Source organism: Panthera tigris, chromosome E1 (assembly GCF_018350195.1).
Source record: "Panthera tigris isolate Pti1 chromosome E1, P.tigris_Pti1_mat1.1, whole genome shotgun sequence".
Lineage (NCBI taxonomy): Eukaryota > Metazoa > Chordata > Mammalia > Carnivora > Felidae > Panthera > Panthera tigris.
The window spans coordinates 45,597,716-45,617,418 of record NC_056673.1 but is presented as its reverse complement, the minus strand read 5'-3'; the positions used below and the strand labels follow the sequence as shown (position 1 = coordinate 45,617,418).

The window sequence follows — 19,703 nt, the reverse complement described above, 5'->3', positions numbered from 1 at the left end:
ATCTCTGGCCTGTTCTCTTCATTCACCCTGGCAAAAAAGGGGCCAGTGCTTTTAGCGGCATCAGACATGTGAAGTTAGTTCTACCAGGCTCGACAGAAACTGAACCTCCCCTCCCCCCACGCTGGGCACAGAAGGTAAAGCGATTCGTGATCTCTGTCATGGCCCAGGGGCTGTTCAGTCTCTGGACCCAGAGCGGGAGGCTCTTCCTCATGGTTAGAGAAACCCTTTTCCCAACCCAGAGACAGTGGCCTGGAGGGTGGAGCGTGGTAAGGGCCTCGGCAAGAAGTTTTCCCTAGTAGTCACTCAACTTTCTACCTTTTAAAAGAGATGTCTCTTTATTCCTTAAGGAGAGGAGCAAAGGTTTGAGAACGAGGCGGGATTCCACTTGAGAGCAGTTCCTAAGACCCAGGCAGGAGATGTGTTTATATGAAGTTGGGCTGGATCTCATGCTGGGATACACTGTGCTCCCGTCACCTAAAACAAAACACTAGTTAAAGGGACCCCTGCAGCAAATCCTCTGAGGAGTAATCCTTGGGGAACAGGAGTCCTTCCTAACATTTACTTTATTTTCTGTGTTCTCCAGAGGTCTTTGCTTTCTGCATCTGTAGAATCTTTCTCCTGAATCAAGGCTTCTGTGCGAAACTTCATTCGCTTAAAAGCATGCAAAGCACGTGGCATGATACATGTCCCAAGCTGATCGCTCAGTCAAGATCACAGCTGGCTCTCAGTGTGCGGGGAGAAGCAGCTGGCCCGTTTGCAGGCTGTCTCACTTCCGGCTCTTGTGCTCACTTCTGGATCAAGGGTCTTTGTGTTTGTGAATATTCAAATGATCCCAGACACGAAGGTCACGCCTCTCCTTCTAGACACGCATCTCCTCTCCTTCACCTCCTCAGGAGTCCCTCACCTTACTGGGTTTGGAACCCCCCGAGTCCCAAAGTTTTCAGACCAAGCAGGTGGTTGCTTCCGGAGTCCTCTCCTCTCCTCTCTGAAGGCCACTCTGGCATCTAGGGTGCGTGACTGCGTGCCCGGAGTTTTCCTGCTTCCCCGGCTCTGTTTGGGGGAAATGGATGTGGTTATGCAACAGGGATGTTTGTTCAGCACAACGTGGTGTCTAGAGGAAGCGGTCTCTTCCCTTGCTTGTCCCTGCAGTAGACAGAGAGGTACCAGCCGGGCAGGAAACCCGCAGCCTCTCCATTTACAATGCAGCCGTCTAGCTCTCTAGACGGTGAGGATGGCAAATTCTGGCCAGATTTCTGAAGAGAAGATGAAGCCACTGGAAGAAGCTTTGACGGAGTTAGCCTCAAGGACTCTAGCTGGGGCTGTCCCCTCACCTCGGGCTCCCACCGCAGCCCGCTTCAGGCAGCAAGACGGGGGTGCGGGCCTCAGCTACTACAATGAAACAAGAAGAGCTCGGTGCTCCCTTGGTTTGGCTGGAGAGAAACTCACCAAAGAAAAAGCCTCTCTTTCTCAGCGGGCGCTGCAAGCCTTCACTGAAAGGCCCTTAGAACCGTCTTGTCTTAGCCACAGATCTCACGAGCGCCTACAGCGCTGTCCCAACTCCGAGGAGGTGCTCAGTCACTTCGCTGAGTGAATATGAGCCCAAAGGGGTGACTCTGCTTGTTCCGCAAGAGACCAACCAAATCATCAGGAATGTGGCCTCTGTCTTAACCTGCCAAAGTCGTGTCCCTGGGGGAGGGCTCCTCGGCACGGCAGGCCTCAGTGAGGGGGAGCCTGAGTCAGCCCCCCCGGGCAGGTATCGTAACGTAAGGAGAAAGCACCACAACGCCGTGTTTTTCCAAGTGTTACCCTTTATAAATAAGTACATTTGCTTTCATACATACAGTTCATTGTACGGATGGCGATCTGTACACATGGGCAGGAGAATGCATTCATTTACCTTTTCACATCTACCTCACACAGCTCACATGTACAGACAATACAACTGCTCAAGCAAGTACAGCAAAGGAAAATGTCTTTCCTTATACACAGGGGGCTAGATGCCTCTGTGGGGTGCGGGACATCCCCACTGCACGAGTTCACAACTGTGTGGTGTTCAATATATCGGGAGAGAGAACAAACATGCATTGGATAATATACTGTACAGAGAAAGTCCTTTACATCTGAGTCATAGAAAACCTAAAGGAAAACTAAGTGCATTAAAGCTTTTTCCAGCAAGTGTCTTGAAAGGACAGCAAAGAGGAGGAAGAATCAAAATCATATTAGTACAAATCACTCTTTAATTGTAGACTGTACATGTCTGTACTAATTAAAATCATCTTGGATTTGGAGGAGACAGAACAGAGACGGAGATGCTGCGCTGGATGGAAAGGAGGCCATGCCTGAGAATGGCACCTGCCCTGAGCCTGAGGAGGAACTGGCCCCACTCAGCAGGAATCAGCCAAAGGAAAAAACAAAAACAAAAATAAACTAGAACAGGAAGTGTAACTTACAGGATTTCCAAAATAACCTGTGAATGGAGGAGAGATCTGGAGCCGGCTTTTCTATCTTTTTTTCCAGTAAGCTGGTACACAATAAGGCAGGTACATTCAAGTACTAAATTTTCCAGAATTAACTCTCTGTCTGGTCCTGGGGACCGAAGGGATCGAGGGGAGTCCCCCTAACCAGGTGTTCTGGTTAGTGATTAGGCAAAAGAAAACTCCAGCCAGTAAGTGCTACAAAAACAAAGCAGCTAGGCTCCTTCCTGTCCACAGAGTAGGTCTGTCTGAAAAACAAGAGTGATGCTGGCCTGCATCTATATGCATTCAGCTAAAAACCTGACAGGTCAGCTTAGTGGAGATTATCAGAGTCAGCAGGAAGAAGTGAGATGGTATGGGTGAGGAAACATGAAAGTAACACTTGATTTTTGGTGTCCAATTACGCATTCATTTGGTACTGACTTTCAAAGCTCTGACTGTGGCCATCACGTGGCCACAAGCATCTCAGGGTGGTTCAGCAGCTGTGAGGCATTGGACACCGAAATGCAGGTTACCAACACTTCAGCCCTTGAGTGGTCTGTGTTATAAAAGGAGTTGATGAAGACCCAGTGATTATTCAAGTAGCTCTGCACAGTGGCTCCACCATTCCCATTGTGCTTGTGTCCAGGCCCCCAGCCAGCCACCTTTTCTTGGGAGCAGCCAGAGCTGAGTTCAAGGCATTGCATGGTGAAGGTTTCCATGACACGTCTTTGTAGGTAGCTCTTACCCCTAAGCCCTTTTTGTTCATTGTTGTTAGTCATGGTAGATGGTCAGTCTGGAATTCCTAGAGGAAAAGGAGAAAAAGCCACACCTCCCAACGTGCGCGCAACGGGGCGGCACAGGCCTTGGTGTGGAAGCAGCAGCAGGCTGCCTTTGCAAGTTGGCTTCGTGAGAAGTGGGCAGCCCAAGGACAGACAGACAGGGTGGGAGAGGCTGGGACAGGGAGGGGACACCCTGCCCCCTGGGGAGCCTGTTCCATTTTGTGGCAAAGGTTCAGTGAGCAACTGGTTTTGTCCAAGGCATTTCTGCAGTAGAAAAATAACTATTTTTGAACCAAACCACCCACCTGTGACATCTCTGGAGTTGTACAAGTTGGAGGCCAAGAGGAACTGAGAGGGGAGCTCATGGGGAGTAAAGGAGACTTCCTCATACCCACCCGGCCATCAGAGGAAGGGAGTTCTAGTCAACGTTCTCCGGGCCTCTGCCTGGCTGAAGGTCCAAAAGCAGGTAGCGGTCAAAGAGCTTATCTTGCCACGACTGGCACGGATGCGTGAAGACCCCTTTCCGGGTCTTTGTCCCCTCCTTCCTGAACCCTCTGGGCCTGCCTGCTGCCCTGGAAGCAGCCCCTCCAGAGGACGCGCTGCCGGTCTTTGCCACCAGACGAGCCTGGTGCAGAGCCACAGTGACACCTAGTGGTAGAATATGGTTGAAGCAAGGTGACGTCTACATAACCCACTGTATATGACTAAAATCTAAGGAAAATACTTATGGATATTAAATTAGATACTGGTTAATTTTTCTATTGGGTACATCTCTGGGATATAAAAATACCAATATTTAGAGAGGGGTTCATAAACTACTATACAATATAAGGACTGAGAATACCTTTCTCTAGGCTGTTCTGTTTACAATAATTTAGGAAAAGTGTTTAATAATCCAGGCTTAACTAAATTAGCAAACTTGTATCTCTGGACAACGACCTGGGGTACTGTACATGATTCTAATTAGTGGAATTTTCCTGAGCCTTCGAGTTTAAGTTAAACACATCTAGAAAGAGGGGCACGTGGGAGAGGAACAAGAAGGGTTTGTGCTCTATTAATTTGGGGCTTTAATAGTGCACGTCTGCAACCCGGACAAGATACAACAGCAGATACAAAATGGTCTCCATTTTGTCCATGCCAAATTCTCATGTTACACAGGTTTTCCCTTTACTTTGTAAATAAACATTAATTTTTAATTGTTAATTGTGTGCCTTACTGATCCAGTAAATAAAGTAACCATGTCTCAGGAGTCCCTAAGAAAATTGCTGGAAAAGCACTTTAAAATCACTGCAAATATTTTTTGTATTTAAAAATTCTTAATCCTTTTGATGCTTATATACAACAGTTATTTCTTGTGCTATAAATGTTGTGATCCACTGCTTGATTTCTTTCCTTTTTTTTCCGTTTTTTTCCCTTGAAAGATACACTAAAAGACAAGAGCGGTTCTGCTATTTTCTAATGAAGACATTACGCACACTTAAATATCCAGTATTTATCAGAGTTACAAATTCAAACAGTAAAGTGCACCCATTTATAGACATGATGTGATGGAAACCCATTAGTGCAAGAATTCTGGGTGAACACAAACGTACAATTTGGTGAGAAACCTAGAGGCTAAAGTCTGTTACCACTGTCTCCATTTCAGGGTGTGTGAATTGGGTGACTGGAACTTAACCAGTTTCATCTGAAAAACTTCCCCCACCAGAAGCCAGACACGGACTCAGTGAGTGCTGCTGGGGGAGAGGGCGTCTCCGGGATACAGTACTAAGATCATCCCATGGCAGTGAAGTAGCACAACAGGGCATGGGCAGTCAGCTGAGCAAGGAAAAATGGTCTCCTGCCCCCAATCAGGTCCAGTCGGCATTTTCTAGTCAAACTCAACTGGCGCCCAGTGGTGACATTCACTCCCTCTTATAATGGCTAAAAAAGAATGGCATTTTGACTGTTTTAAGTGTTTTGCCCAATAAGGCATAGACCCTAAATCTCCGGTTTGTCCAGGAGAGCCGAGAGACACCCTGGGGACAAGTGGCATCAGTGGCATGTCTGGGAGGTGCAGAAGCTGCTCGCTCACCTAGACAGCTGAGTGCAGGTGGTGTGTGTGGCATTCCAGACACACAGGGGCACTTTCCTCACAGACACGGACATCTTTCAGAATGTAGCAGCAGCTCCTCAGTGAGAGGTGGGCAGGGAGGGGTGAGATGCAAAGGGCCCTGTAGGGCTGAGACCTGGGCAAAGCGGGAGCTGGGCTCCCGGCTACAGGCTGATGCTACAGCTCTACACTTCCCCTTCTAGATGGAAGCAAGAGAGGGGGAAGGGAAGGGAAGGGACAAGACACTGGCGCCCACCCTGGTCTGAGTAGGAGACAGTCCCTGGGCATCTGAGAGTGGGAAGATTCTGGGTCTTGAGCTGGCCCCGAGACAAGTCCTGGCCTGTGTCGGGCTTGGGGGCTGAGGGGTCCGTCCATTTGGCAGAATCTAAATTGGTAGAGAAATGTTTCTGATCTCAGCTGCATGCTCCCCAGGTCTTAGTGATACTTTCAGAGGACACTTACTATGACAAACAGGTCTGGTCACATCTGGATTTTTATTCAGGAAACTGCCCTTCCTATAGCCCTTTCTTTACTCACAAGAGCAGAATGATTCGTAGTAACAGAGAATTGATTCTCTGTTGTTCAGCTTCTTAAGTTCTAAGAGCTGATGCGCAGTCAGTACCAGGCCTGTGCTAAGGCTTTGGTTTCAGTGTTCTTGCTGTCCATCTTGTGCTGGCCTCAGTCACGCAAAGGACAGGTCAGCAAACGACCTCAAGACACAGAAGAAGTGTGGAGGGTAACTGCATCAGAGGACCTGCTATCTATCTCATGTTCCCCCACCCAGGGCTGAAAGGGGTCTGTCTGCTCCCTGAAACACTTCACTGTGCCTGGTTTTCAAAGATCACTCCCCAAACCCTCCTACCTAGAGAAAGAAACGAAGAAACAATTCCTAGAGTAAACAGATAATGAAACTATAGATCTTGAAACGGAATCAGACGACACCTGGCATGGGGTGCAACAGTCCTGGGTGCAAACTCCAGGAATAAAGTCTTACAGCCCCAAGAGAATTCAATTTGCTTCTCAAAGAACCAATTTCTTCACGGTACCATGTGGGTTTAAAAGAAAGAGGGCCAGTAGAACACAATGTGGCTCCAGGTGAAGACCCGACAGGACTATTGTACCAAACTTTGGCGAAGAGTTTGCTTTTAGGAGATATGATGCTCAGTGATGTACCAGGACTTAAAAAGTAGACTTCGCCAAGACAAGAGATTTTCTATAGCCTTTTTCTGAGAATCCAGAACAGTCTTTCTTCCTCTCTCTATGTATTTATGTATCCCCCCACCCCATGGAAAATCAATAGCTTTTAATAGTTAATTGTTGGCTAAAAACCTAAAGGATAACTCTCAGTGGATTATTTAAAAATATCCATGATTCTCATCCAATTTCCTTGGCTGGGTGAACTATTTAAAGGGATAGTTGTTCTTTAAATATTCATAAAACGCTTCTTGAAAAATCAACATAGTGACATTTCAAATAATTATATATATATATATATTTTTTTTCTTCTAATTTAATTGACCTGTTTCTTCTCTTTCTCCTTGATCCTTTTGCCCCCGTAGGAAGACCAGCGATAATCTAAATGAACATTCTAGACCTGATGACTGCAGGGAGCTGGCAGTCCAGGGGAGGACACCATGGCACAAGAATGCACTGGGGTTGGCTATTTGGATAACACTGGATAAGAATGCAAAGGCAAAGGGGCGTCATACTCTTTCTAAAGTTCCTAGAAGAAAACGAACAAGAACATCTTATTTTTGTAAAAAAGGAGAAAGACATTTACACAACAAGAACATCAGTGAAAGCGATTGTCTCCTGGAAAAAGCTGACCAGTGTGTCTGATCTCCCTGGGTTAAAGCACACGGCACAACAATCTCCTCGCTGGCATCGGAAGAGAGGGAGAGAGCATGTGGCTGGGGCACAGACGAGAGAAACTGAAGTCCTGGCTCACGGGAGGCCAGCTTCCCAGTCGGCTGCATGCAAAGAACTCCAGCACGGGGCTGCCACCTCTAAACACCACACAGAAACTGCATGAGAAATTAAGCCAGAGAACTACCTCAGATGTGGAAACCAAGCCTGAAGATGTGCAGTGAAAACATATGGGTCTCACTCCAACGAACGTCTTTTAAACATTAGACTCCACAAATGGTCTCTTTGGTTTGATAGGGGATGTCTGCCCTTGTCGAGAGTCCCGGGACAGCTGCCGGTACAGGTTGTCCTGATATGCCTGAGCCACAGGGAGGGTCCGCGCCACCTTCACATCGGGGTATGAGGAGGCCTGGCCGACTCTCTCCAGGAGGTCTCCGCGGGACCCATTAGCCAGCATCCCATGGGGGCTGTAATAATCGTCCTCCAGCAAATGGCCATTCTGTGCATTGTTGGTTTTGTTATAAAAGGCAATGTTGCTGATGGATGATGGTGGACTGAAGGACTCAGGCTGAGGCAGGTTGCCTGGAGACGTGGGACTGAGAACGGTATCCACGGATGACACGGCCCAGGTCCGATTCTGCTGGTGAAGGTGGGGGTACTGTTGAGTCCGGGCTGTTTTATCTATGATCCCCATGAATGGTGTGGTCCTGGATCGGGTGGGCTCACTGGGGTAACCTCCCTGAGTGGGAGACACCGGTGACAGCTCGTCACATGACCTATCATACGCCGGTTTTAGTGGGATCTCCATTTGTTGAATCGAGGAAGATGGCCGGAAGGTAGGAGTGAGGTTGGAGGCTGATGAGATACTATTGCTAGATGGAGAGAAGCGCAGGCCTACGCTTTGGGAGTGCAGCAATGGCCTGGGAGTTGGTGGGTGGGGTTTGATTTCATTAGGGTTGACACTAATAGGTCTTCTGATTAAATGTGACACATCAGGGGAACCTAGTTGGCTGGAGGAGCGCTCCAGATCTAGTTTTGAGTGACAGACCGGGTAATAGGATGCAGACTGGCTACGGCCAATCTGTGGTGTCTGGCTGTATCTCATACCACCTCGATATGCTGAGGAAGGTCGCTGTGGAAGGTCTTCTTTGGTCAACCCTCCATGCTGACAGATGGCACCTGCACTCAGGCTGGCCTGGACGTGCTGCACGGGCCTCCCATCCCCTACAATCCCCCCAATTGACCCTTGGTAAACCAACCGGCTCTGACTTACTCCCATGTCTCCTTGCGAAGACTGGTATTTACTAGCCATTGAGTGGGCTACTTGGCCATAGGCCCCTGCGGAGAGGACGGTGCTCGAATGAACCGCTGAGCTGGGCTGGTTGCTTCTCACAATCTGGGCCTTGGCAGGCTGTAGCCTGAGCCCTTGCTGGGGAACTGCCACAGGAAGCTGAGGCATCTGATAGGGCCGCTGGGCCATTTTGGATAATGGAGATTTTGGTCTGCCAGGAAGCTGACTAACATTTGTTTCTTGCTGATAGCGCACGGGTGAGCCCGACTGGGATCTGTAGACACTCATGCTTTCAGCTGGAGGGCTGGCCCGGTACTGAGGGCCTCTACGGAGGGGGGACGGAGGAGGGCTTGGATAGTCCTTGCCTGGCCCTCCCACGGGAGGGGGGCTAAAGCGGTAAGACCCGCTCTGGTGGGCTGGGGACGTATGTGGTGGGCTGGGCCTGTAGTGAGAGTTCTGGTGAGTTGGAGAAAGAGCGGGTGAGGTGGACTGATAGCTCTGTCTGGTGGGAGAGCCTACAGAACTACTGGAACGGAAGTCAAAGACCTGATGCGAGCCGAGCGGTGAGCTAGAGATGTAGGCTGAGTCCCGATGGGCTGGGGAGGAGGGCGGGCTCTGGATTATCGGGAGCCCCTGACTGGGCCGAGCTTCGGTCTGGAGGCCAATGGAGACATTTTCAACATCCTGTTCCAGGTACTCCTCCTCGAACATATCCTGTACAGAGTATACATCTTCGTGCTGTGCTTCGGGTTCCGTTTCTTCTGGTAGCGGCGGCTGAGGCGGCTGCTGAGGCGGCGGCGGCGGCGGCTGCATCTGTCGGCACTCTTCCTCCACGCGCAGCAGGAGCCTCTGGATCTCACGGTTGTTTGGGCAGAGCTTGATGGCCTCGTTCAGATCCTCTAAGGCTGCTGCAAACTGTCTGCTTGACAAAATGTAAACACAGGAACCGGGGTTATTCTGAGTCAACGGGAATCACCAAGAGCTGAGGACCACGGTCGCTATTTTAGAGAACTGGGGTGGCATCTGTGGGGGTCTGGGGGGTGGTTTTGTTTGATTTGTAAGGAAGGAAACAGGTAGGCTGTCATTCTGGAAGAGTCCAGAATGCTTCCTTAGCCCGTTTACCCTCCATCTTCCTTCTGGCCTCTCTGGGATTAGTAGAGAAATGGCCCCATTTCATCAGTCCAGCCAGGCCCTTCAGGAAGATTCTCTTAGTGCCCAAATGCACACCAGGCAGTATCAGAGTTGGGTGGGGTTGTCATTTACAGGGTCACTGTCAATTAGCTTAGCAAAAAAACAGTTAACTACAATATTTAAGAATCTTGCTGATGCAGCATAATTTTTTCTTTATATTCTCGATATTTTGGCTCCGAATTTCAGGCCTGTTCCGTCCTAGGCCAGAAGACTGTCCTCCGCCCTTTTCTTCCCCTTGCCCCCCAGCACTGTTGCTCCTCTGTTCTGCTACATCAGAGCTGGGCAGGTATGACGCTTGCTGACTAGGCAACTCGGATTCTAATTTACAGATGAGGACAAGAACTCTCAGAGATATCCCCATCCTCTCTATTAAGATCGCCCAGGAAAGGGGCAACTGGCCTTGTGGGGAAGGAATTATCTGGGGAAAAAGAGAATTTGATAGTCAAGCTTCTGTAAGGACTCTGTTACCCCAGCTAGTTAAGACTAATATTTCTGCCACCATCATTGCTGAGACTTAACCTGGATTTGGTTTTTCAGGACCATATCGCCCCTGGCCACAACACTGACCCTGAAGCAGTTCTTTCCCAGGCCATGTTAAGGAGAAGGGGAGGGCACTGGGCAGGAAGCATCGAGGACAGTGACAAGTTATCCAAAGATCAGTGATGGCTGGTTCTAGGTCTTTCTGGAGCCTTTCCTTCCCATTGGCCAAGCCACAGCAGATGGACACGAGGGATGGAGTTTCTCTTGGGCCCCCTCAATCCTGGCAGCAAGGACCTCCTGTCTCCATGAGTGTGTGGTGTGGTGGTGGTGGGGATTTAGGTGAGGAGGAGGTTTGATGCCACCAGACTTGAGGAGAGCCCCAGAAGGAAGACTGAATACCACAGGGACTCCTCAAATGCCTCTAGGAAAAGAAAGAGGAGCCTGTGGTGTAAGTGACCCATCCTATTTCTCTAAAAGGGCCAGGAAGATGTTTTGCTTATGTGACCTCTTCTTAAGTCACCAGTGTCTCTTTATGCTATCTGCTTTAGGGGTTAAAAAGTGACTGAGATACGGCAGAGGCTTCTTGGAAGAAGGTGCCATTCTCCAACAACGCAAAGGCATTTTTCTCCCAAAGTGAAATGTTGTAGAGCTCCACAGCCCTGAAGACTTGCCAGTCTTAAGCGGAACTCTGCGCTATGGGAGCCATCCCCAAAGCTTGGCCCTAAAAGTCTTCAGGGATAGACACATTTGGGTACATAGGTCCCAGGACGGCCTACATGGCTTTGGCCGGATTTTCGGAACAGAGATCTCTTGCTTTTCACCCTCTCTCTCTCTCTCCTCACCTGCTGCTGCGTTTGGCCCTTGCTCTCGCATAGTAAGCTTCATAAGATTTCGGTTTCAGCTCCAAGGCCTTAGTAGCAAATTCCTCCGCCATTCCAAAATCCTGTCATTACAATAGGTGTGCAAATGAGTCATTGAAGAGATATGAAAAATAGACAATTTGGGAATAAAACAGATTACAGGTACATTTGTTTGACATTAATGGATGGAACACCTGGGATTCTCGACATGCCTGGCACGGCTCTAGCCACGTGGCCCAGACTGGGAGTTCCTTCACCTTTGCCCTGTGTGGCCCTGCAACAGCTCCCGGGGAATTTATCTGCCCAGAAGCATGAAGATACTTTTAATTTGCCTTCTTTCTGCTGTTCTAACGAAGTTCTTTCTAGCCCAGAAGCCAGATGTTAACCCAGTGAAGCTCCTGAAGTTGGAAACCGGGACTCTTGTTACACGGTGTGTGTGAGGCAAACACATCAATGTACCTCACGCAGGCGCTCATCCTACCCCCGGCTTCCTGTCACACCCACTATTCCTCGGCTTCCTAACGGGTGAGCGAGCTCCAGCAGGATGAGGTCTGCGTAAAGGAGAACCGCACTGACCATGGAGACCAGATAGGGTAGGGACCCCAGACAGACTTGGGTTCAGGCCTCTGGTCCCCCCTGGAGCCCCTGAGAGGGTGTGCCGTGTGTTCTCACCCATGTCTACTCTGCAAGTGCAACTAAGTGGGATGATGCATTGGAAAGCCCCCGATGCGGTTTCCGGCACATGGCAGAGCCTCGGTAACTGGTTTTCCTTTCTATTTCACAGGGGCTTCTCTGGCCTCTCCTTCTCTGAACTGGTTCCCTACTTAGATGCATTTAAAACAAAAAAATTAAAATAAGAGAGGGCCAAGGCTATGACCGGGGTCTGTGTTGTCCCCTCATCTCTTGATCCTGAGGGTCCCTGAGGGTGTGATCTGAGGAGTGGGGTCCCTGAGGAGTGTGGTCTCATGTGTCCTCCTAGGAGAACCCTGGGAACAGGCACCTGGGTAACAGAGCCGTACGTTTAAAGGCAGCCTTCCATACTAAGCTAAAGACAGAGTGCTTTCTCTTCTTTCAATGTCAGAGCCTTAGTACAGTAACCTCTGGTGACATGCGTGTTCCTGAGGTGGAACAAGGGCCTGGGGCATGGGTAGAAATTAACCAGAAAAAGTGATGGGCCATCTCTGAGACACAGACCTCAGGTGTTTGGTTCAGTGTTGGTCATGGGGGGTGGCTGTCACCTGTTTCTGAGCAAGTGTGGAGCTCTATAGAGAGGAAGTATTCCATCTTATGGGAGTCACCTATTGCTACTCTGTTTCCAACCTTACCCTTCTTTTCTTTTGGACAATCACCATTCCTGGCAAGATTTGGAATGCTTCTAAGGAGCAGATTATTTGTTCAGGCAAAAGAGAAGGCAGCAGGCTGGCGGCAGCTCCTAGCTTCATCTCATTCTCACGGGTTGCTGCCACGGGGGCCCTGGGTACTGCTGATATGGTTATGTTTCACAGAAGGGCCTCACTGCCTTCCCCTGGGGTGTCCCCTTCCCACAGGAACCGCTACTGTGTTCCCCCTCTCCTCAGCACCTGGGGCAACTCTGCCTCCTTGGGCCGTAACTGTGTCCTCTGAGACACGTGCGTCTACAAGGCTCTTCTCGTTGCCAGGGTTTAGACGGAGGATGTGAAGGTCGTGTACACAACTGCTAGCAGACCCCCTCTCTGGAAATGCCAGCAGACCCCCTGCCCCTGCAGCTGAAATCTCACTTCTGCACAGCTGAGCTCTCTAAGTATCAGCATTCCTGTTTGGCGTGGGTTGTTTTTAGCTCCTGAAGTAACTGTGAGACCTCAGGTGGGGGCTGTCAGAGATTCCTGACACGATCTCAGCTACTCCCAGTCTCTGAGAGAGGGTTCTTGGCCTGGGAGCATCTGTGTGTCACAGGAGCAGTGGCTGAGGGCATCAGAGACGGTATGTGCGTGGCTGGTGAGAAGGACCAAGTACTACGTGGGAGATAACAATGGACCAGGAAGAGTTCTAAGATTCCCTCTTTGACAAGAATGGACATGGCACGCTGGAGTAAAAAGATGAGGAGAGGAGGGAAAAGTTCAAGACTAGCCTTTGAAATAAACCTTGAAGTCCATGGTCCTGAGCCTTCTTTCCAGCCCTGCCTTAAGTGACTAGGGGTCTATGAGAAAGGAAGGGTGTGACTAAAATTCATATCTAATTGCAGCTGGAATTCTAGTGACCACTGCTCTCACATTTTCCCAAAGACCAGAAAACTGACTTGGGGGTAGGAGGTAATGATGATGGTATTCCAATCACTTTCAGTGGGAACTAAAAATTCATAAAGCTACCGAAGTGCCCACAGCATTAACTTTTTTATAGTTTCAGATACGGATTGTACTTAGACTTGATTTCTTTCAAATTGCAAATGTCAGTGCTCTGTGAAGGACAACCAAGTTCCAAATGGGGCAGAGAACGATTTCAGGGGCCTGGTAAGAGCCAGTGAGTGACACGGGCTGTCAACTTCCAGGGCTGTAGAAAGCAGCTGGGAGGAGAGGGACTTACGTTCATTTTCCTGCGACATCGAGAGAGGTTGAGGAGGAGAGACACCTTTAGTTCCCGGAAGGTTTTCAAGTCCTCACCAAACCCTTCTCTAGGGAATTTCTTCAGAGCGTACTGGTAGCGCTGGGCAGCTTCCTTTACTTTACCTTTCTAACGGGAGTACAAGACGGCAAAACACACAGTTGGTCTGCTGAGCAGCTGAGGAGGTGTGGCCCCACTCCCTTCCTCCTCTCCGCAGCAAGTACTAAGCTAGCCCTCCCAACCACCAGCCTAGGGAGTAGGTCTGGCCCTGGTGGTGAGAGCAGAGGGCCCAGTCTTTTCAACAGGAAACTCGCCTGGCAGGAAGGGCAAGGTTGAAGGGAATACCCAAGACCTAAGCCAGAGAACCAACACCTGGAACCTCCAGCTTCCCAACTGGATTCCCAAGAGACGGACCTTGCTCATTTCAAAGGAGCTTTTTCTTGACCTGATCTCCCTGGGACACACAACATTTCCTAGTCTCAACCACTCCAGAGTTATTACTACTTCTTTACTTTTGGCCTGCCTGGAAAGTTCTTTTCCTGTTTGATGTCCCACCTTGCCAGTCCCCTAGGAGAGGTCATTCTCTTCCTTACAAGGAGGTGGGAGCTAAAACAGTCTAGCTGTTGCTTCCCTAATCTCAGTGAATAAACAGTATCAGTCAGTTTTCCCCTGTTTTTAAAAAAGGCTTGGGGTAAGGTGGTAGTAGAGAAGAGAAGTTTAGAATGTGTGATCCATCTGTGCAGGAGGGATTTTCCACAATGAAGTAAATCCCAGCCTAGGGATCTGGTCACAGGAGCCTTGAACTTTTCTTACATTTTGTATCTGAAAATCTATCAGCTGAGCTCAGAATGATGCACGAGACATCTCCCATTCATTTAGCTGATCTTAATCTACTCCATTCCTTCTGTACAGCTGCAACTCCACCAGGGATCCTGACCTTTTGATTTTCTCTGCAGCACCATTCATTAAGGACAGATCTAGAGTTGGCCAAGGTAGAATTCTGGGTGGGAACAGCAGTAGCTTGCCTAACCTCATTAGGAGGTAGGACTCCTTGTCTCAGAATATCAGAAATTATATTCTAACCAGGGCTTAGATTCTTGACAGCAGTGCTATCCCAAAGTCCTAGAGTAATGAGACCCTTCTTGGAAGTCACGTGTAATCCTGGTTGGGTCAGGACTCAAGTTTCATAGAAGCCTGAGAGTCCTAGATTATCATGACTTTCACACAAAGGGTCCTCAGGAAATACAACCCTGCTCCCAGGAACTCTGTACACTTCTTACACAGGGATGGGTGGGACATGGAAATAATGTGCTACATAATCATTCCCCATCTTCGGGCCCAGGGATATCTCAGTGAGGTTGGATTTGTATTTACCTTTAGAAGAAGATGCCGCTAATCTTAACATAACCAGAGAACTATGACACGTAATTTTTTTTTCTTAAGTTTTATATACTTGAGTAATCTCTACCCACAGCGTGGGGCTCAAACTTAACAATCCCGAGATAAAGAGTCATGTGCTCTTCTGACTGAGCCAGCCAGGCAGCCCCTGACACAGTACTATGTATCTGTACTACATAATTTGACTTGTCCCATGAGTTTCCAGCAGATTCCATGCAGAATCTATGTAACTGCCTATTAGTAACTAGGTAAAATTTGGTGTTTAAATTGATCAGCTGCAGGCTTACGTAGGCTACTTTTGCTCTCTTGTTGGGAAATTTAAAACTCAGGATCCTCAACTTATGAGCCCATCACTGAGGTATGGCATTCTCCCTCTGCCTCTAGAGACAAGGATGAGAGTGTCAAGACTTTAGTAGATTCTACATATAGAAAACAGTCAGTGGCTGCTTTGAGGAAACTTTGTTCCTTCCTCCTCTCACCTTATAAAACATGTCCCCCTCTTCCATCAGCTTGCTCAACAGGATGATCATGATGTCTGGTTTGGAGGTGGCCATCGCCCATGTGGCTGGACCTGTAGTGTACAGGATGCATGATGGGTAAAAAACTCAGACAATGTAAGGGTGGTAGGAAGCTAGGTGAAAAAAACATCCTGGGGGAATTTCTGCTGAGAGAACAACTTGCTCCACAACAATTTCCTCATCTTTCAGACCTGGGAGTATCTTAGGGACTCCCACTGCCAAGAAGCTGCGTTGGATTTGTATTCACCTTAAAATAAGAATATCTGAACTGTCTGAGCCTGCACCACAGGAGGGCAGCAAAGCCTGTGTGTTGTATTTGGGCAGGCCATGGCTAAGTCTGGAGTTATTTTAAATAAGGTAATCGGGAGAAAGAGTTTGCATTAAATGTCACCACAAGATTTAAAAAATCCAAAAAGGGCAATTTATTTTAGAACCTGGGACTCCAAATCCCTAGCTGTTTAGTCTCTTAATTTAAAAATCTGTACTTTGCAGAAGGGGAACCATTAAAGATTCTAAAGGCTCCCTTAATTTGTAAGTATCAAATAGGCCTCCCTGGGATTTACTCTGAAGCAGGAGTACAATTTGAATGTCAAAAGATGTGAAACAAGCCAACATTACTGAGGACGACTTTACCCACAAAGAGAAAGAAGAGGTTAAATTGATTAGTTTATAGACACCTGAATTATTTACCAACTAAGCTTTTCAGGGTTAGTTATCAAAAGTTCAAGTTATTCTCTACAACAGTCATTAAAAAAAATCTTCTTTTAAGGTGAAGTAAATTAAAAGATTAGAGGTGTAGGGAACTCATGCAGGCTAAATCAAAGAGGAGAAGGCAAAGCTGACCAAGCCATCAGACCACGCCTGATGCTGACAGCGGTGAAATATACCTCGTGGGCGACTCGGTAACGTCTGACAACCTTCAAAGAAAGGAGAAAACAAAAAGTTGTAGGAGAGGAAAAAAAAATGGATGAAGGTGAAAAAAAAAAAAAAAAGAAGGAAAAAGCAGCAGTGAGAGGCAGGCAGCAAAAAAGCCAGCATATCAGCCAACCCTTGCCTACAGGTCTGTGGGATGGGGGAGCAGGTGGGACAGCAGCAGCAGGGACTGCAGAGTCGGAAGCACATACAGAGCAAGGGAAAGCAGAGGCTCAGGGCAGCGCAGGGATCGAGGATGCTCACAGGGCGGGGCTGGCACAGAGGCATTAGCACCAAGATGTGCTTAGAGTAGCCTCCCGGTCAAGGCTACGTGGGGCATGGCAGATAACCATGTGATTCTGGACACAGAGTAGTGTAGACCATGGCTCAGATGGTGCTTGCTCTGGGCCAAGAGCCTTTCTGTTCACTTGGACAATAACTGGGCCAGGGCAGAGGGGAAACTACACACACTCACACCAAACATCCAGGGCGGCCAGACCACTGGACCAGTCTGGCCCCTGGGCACAGATGGTCAGCACCTTATTCCTTTCTCCTACCTATCTTGGCTCCTTTCTTCAGAAGAGTGACAACAACAGAAGTGTTCCGGCACCCCACAGCCCTATCCAAAGGGCGCATTCCGCTATAGTCAACATGCTCGATCATGGCCCCGTGATCCACCAGGAACTGGACCTAGGACATGGATCAAGGAGAACAGTTAACACAAGTGCAAGGGCTCAGCGCTGCTCCACTGAGTCTGGCTGCTGCCTGGACTTTATTTAACCACAGGTCTAAACCAGGCTGGGACCATGGTATTTACAGGCCATTCCTGTATTCTTCATCTTTAGTGGTGTTTTGAATATTCCTGTCCTCTAGCAAGTAGGGATTTGAGAACCTTCTATCAGGAATCATCTACATGTTATTCTACCCTTAACCCTAGATAACATTATGGACGGAGAACCTTCCCTAAGATCCCTATGACCCAGAGGCTTGTTTAAAGGCACTCACCACCTCGGCATCACCATAGAAAGCTGCCAGATCCAACGGGGTGCGGCCATTCTTGTCAGCATGGTCCGTAGCGGCTCCATTATCCACCAGAGAACGTACTACTGAGAGATGACCCTTCAAACAAGCCCAGCTGAGGGCTGTCAGCCCTTCTTTGTCCATGAGAGCAATGGAGGCACCTACAAGAGTAAGTATTAACACAAGCCTGAGGAAACCCGAAAAACATGAAAATTCAGAGCAGGAGGGAAAGCTGGTACTTAAGGTGTAAGCTCTGCCAATGCACAGCTTTGTTTCTGGTATGTGAGTGGTCTTTCAATAAAACTGTTAAAAAAAAAATGATCCTACAAGCTTTCAGTAGAAGAGAGCCCAGTTGTTTTTACTGGGTATTCCAGGTCCTCCACAATCTACCCCCAAACTTCCTCTCTATGCTTAAGTTTCATTACATTACACCCCTGGGAGAATCCTCTACTTGGGCCGAATGGATGTGCTCACTGCCTCTAGACTCTCCCATAATATTCTGTATCCTCACTTTTGGTCATGTTTGCTTTCTCATGGGGAATCTTTTCCTTCCCCATGACCTGCCTCACTTCTACCCATTCTCTAGCAACCATTTCAAAATCCCCCTATTTCCAGGAAGCTTCTGATCACTGTTACCTCATCTTGAATCTGCATATGTCACCTTATTCCGTTATTAATCTTTTTTTACGTATCCTACTTGCATGTAATAAATTCTCGATGAATGTTTTCAGAACTCAGCAAAAGTCTTCCATTTGTAGTAGTATAAACTCCTAGAGAGGATCTTGTAAAACAGGAGGAGCTCAGTACATGTTTATTACTGGTGATAGTACCAGGCCACTTTCTCCCTCCCTAGAATGTGGGGGAAATGAACTCACGGGAAGAGCCTGAGCCCAGGCCACAAGGAAATTCAGAGTTTAATTAAACTTGTCAGCCTTCAGTGATCCCATCCCCACTCTCTTAGCCTCTTTGGTATTCTACATCTGTTTCTCTTCAACATTTGTATTTTCATCTCTAAGGATCAAGCACACTTGATACACTGTTTTGTAATTAGTCTAAAATTCAATATACATTTGATTCTTAGACTAGACTGTAAGCTCTTGGATGGCAAAGAGCCTGTCATTTCCTGGCTAGTTGTGAAGAGTACCTAAGACAATTCTTTTCACACAGTTACCATGTTATACTAACTAAATTAGGACCAGCTTACTGCATACAGAATACTTTCCAGGCTGCCTCCTCAGCTGGACAGGATTCAGATGTGAGATGTGCCACAGCTGGGCTCAGGGTCTACTTGGCAGTTACCCGCCCTATCACCTTTGTATCCCTAGAGGTCAGGCAACCAGACTCTGTGGCTTTCCACAGCAGGATGAAGGGCTAGAAGGTACCATACCTCTAGCCCTTATGACAGCCATTTATGTATAGGGTTATCTTGTCATATATTGCAATTAAAACATTGACTCTAACACAGAATGGATTTGAATGTGGGACAGAACCTAAGGAGTTTTCTCAGATGCAACATCTATAAATTCCCTGGACAGAGCCTCCATTGGTGGAAGAAGCAGGATAAGAACGTTCTAGATGTTACAGATAAGCTGACCTTCCATAGAAGAGGAAAGCTGGAATTTAAGAAATTAATTGGAGATACACATGAAATAAACCCGTATATTCAATTTACATCCAAAATTCAATATGTAATCTTCCTCTTCTCTCTCTTCTTTCATTTGCAGTTAATGGAATCACACCTCTTCCAAACATCCATTTTAACATTCTGGAATTAGCTTCAACCCAACTACCCTTCCTACATGTAATTGCTCTTTATATCCCAAATCATTTTTTGCACTTGACCTTTCTGTTCTATTCTAACAGCTACTGCACCTGGATTAGCGCCTCATTACTTCTCATCTATTCTATTACAATGCTTCCTAATTGATCCCCTGGTCCACTCTAATTTCTCCATCAAATCTACTATTCACACTACTGCCAGAGTGATTTTTTTTAAAGCACAACTCTGGCATCAATTCTCTTTTAAAAAACCTTGAAAGGCTCCCCATTGCCTTCAGAATTAAGCCAAAACCTCTTTTAATCTGTTCCTTTTCAGTTTCTTTCCACATACGTTTCCAATTTTACTTCCCAAGAGCCGTCATGAGTTCACTGGACAACTCGCATATTTCTTTAAACCTGTTGTGTGTTGGTTCTCCTCCCTAACTTTTCATTTACGATCCCCTCCCTAAAACAAAACATTTTTCCTAGTCACCTTTCAAGGTCTGCC

General features: G+C 47.7%; 1 protein-coding gene across 11 annotated transcripts in view; it reads right to left on the bottom strand.

Moving 5' to 3' along the window:
* Positions 1-1,797: 1,797 nt before the first annotated feature.
* TANC2 (tetratricopeptide repeat, ankyrin repeat and coiled-coil containing 2) overlaps positions 1,798-19,703 on the bottom strand; it is a 361,352-nt gene continuing 343,446 nt past the window's right edge. For 7 of the 11 annotated variants that reach the window (XM_042967385.1, XM_042967392.1, XM_042967393.1 and 4 more), the window contains 7 exons: positions 17,423-17,598; positions 16,975-17,107; positions 16,393-16,422; positions 15,467-15,558; positions 13,572-13,718; positions 10,995-11,095; positions 1,798-9,403 (listed from right to left, as the gene is read on the bottom strand). In XM_042967385.1, the coding sequence (XP_042823319.1) occupies positions 7,447-9,403; positions 10,995-11,095; positions 13,572-13,718; positions 15,467-15,558; positions 16,393-16,422; positions 16,975-17,107; positions 17,423-17,598 (2,636 nt within the window). In that variant the 3' untranslated portion in view covers positions 1,798-7,446. The remainder of the gene's footprint in view (positions 9,404-10,994; positions 11,096-13,571; positions 13,719-15,466; positions 15,559-16,392; positions 16,423-16,974; positions 17,108-17,422; positions 17,599-19,703) is intronic. The other 4 variants (XM_042967390.1, XM_015540284.2, XM_042967388.1 and 1 more) reach the window with 3 other exon arrangements.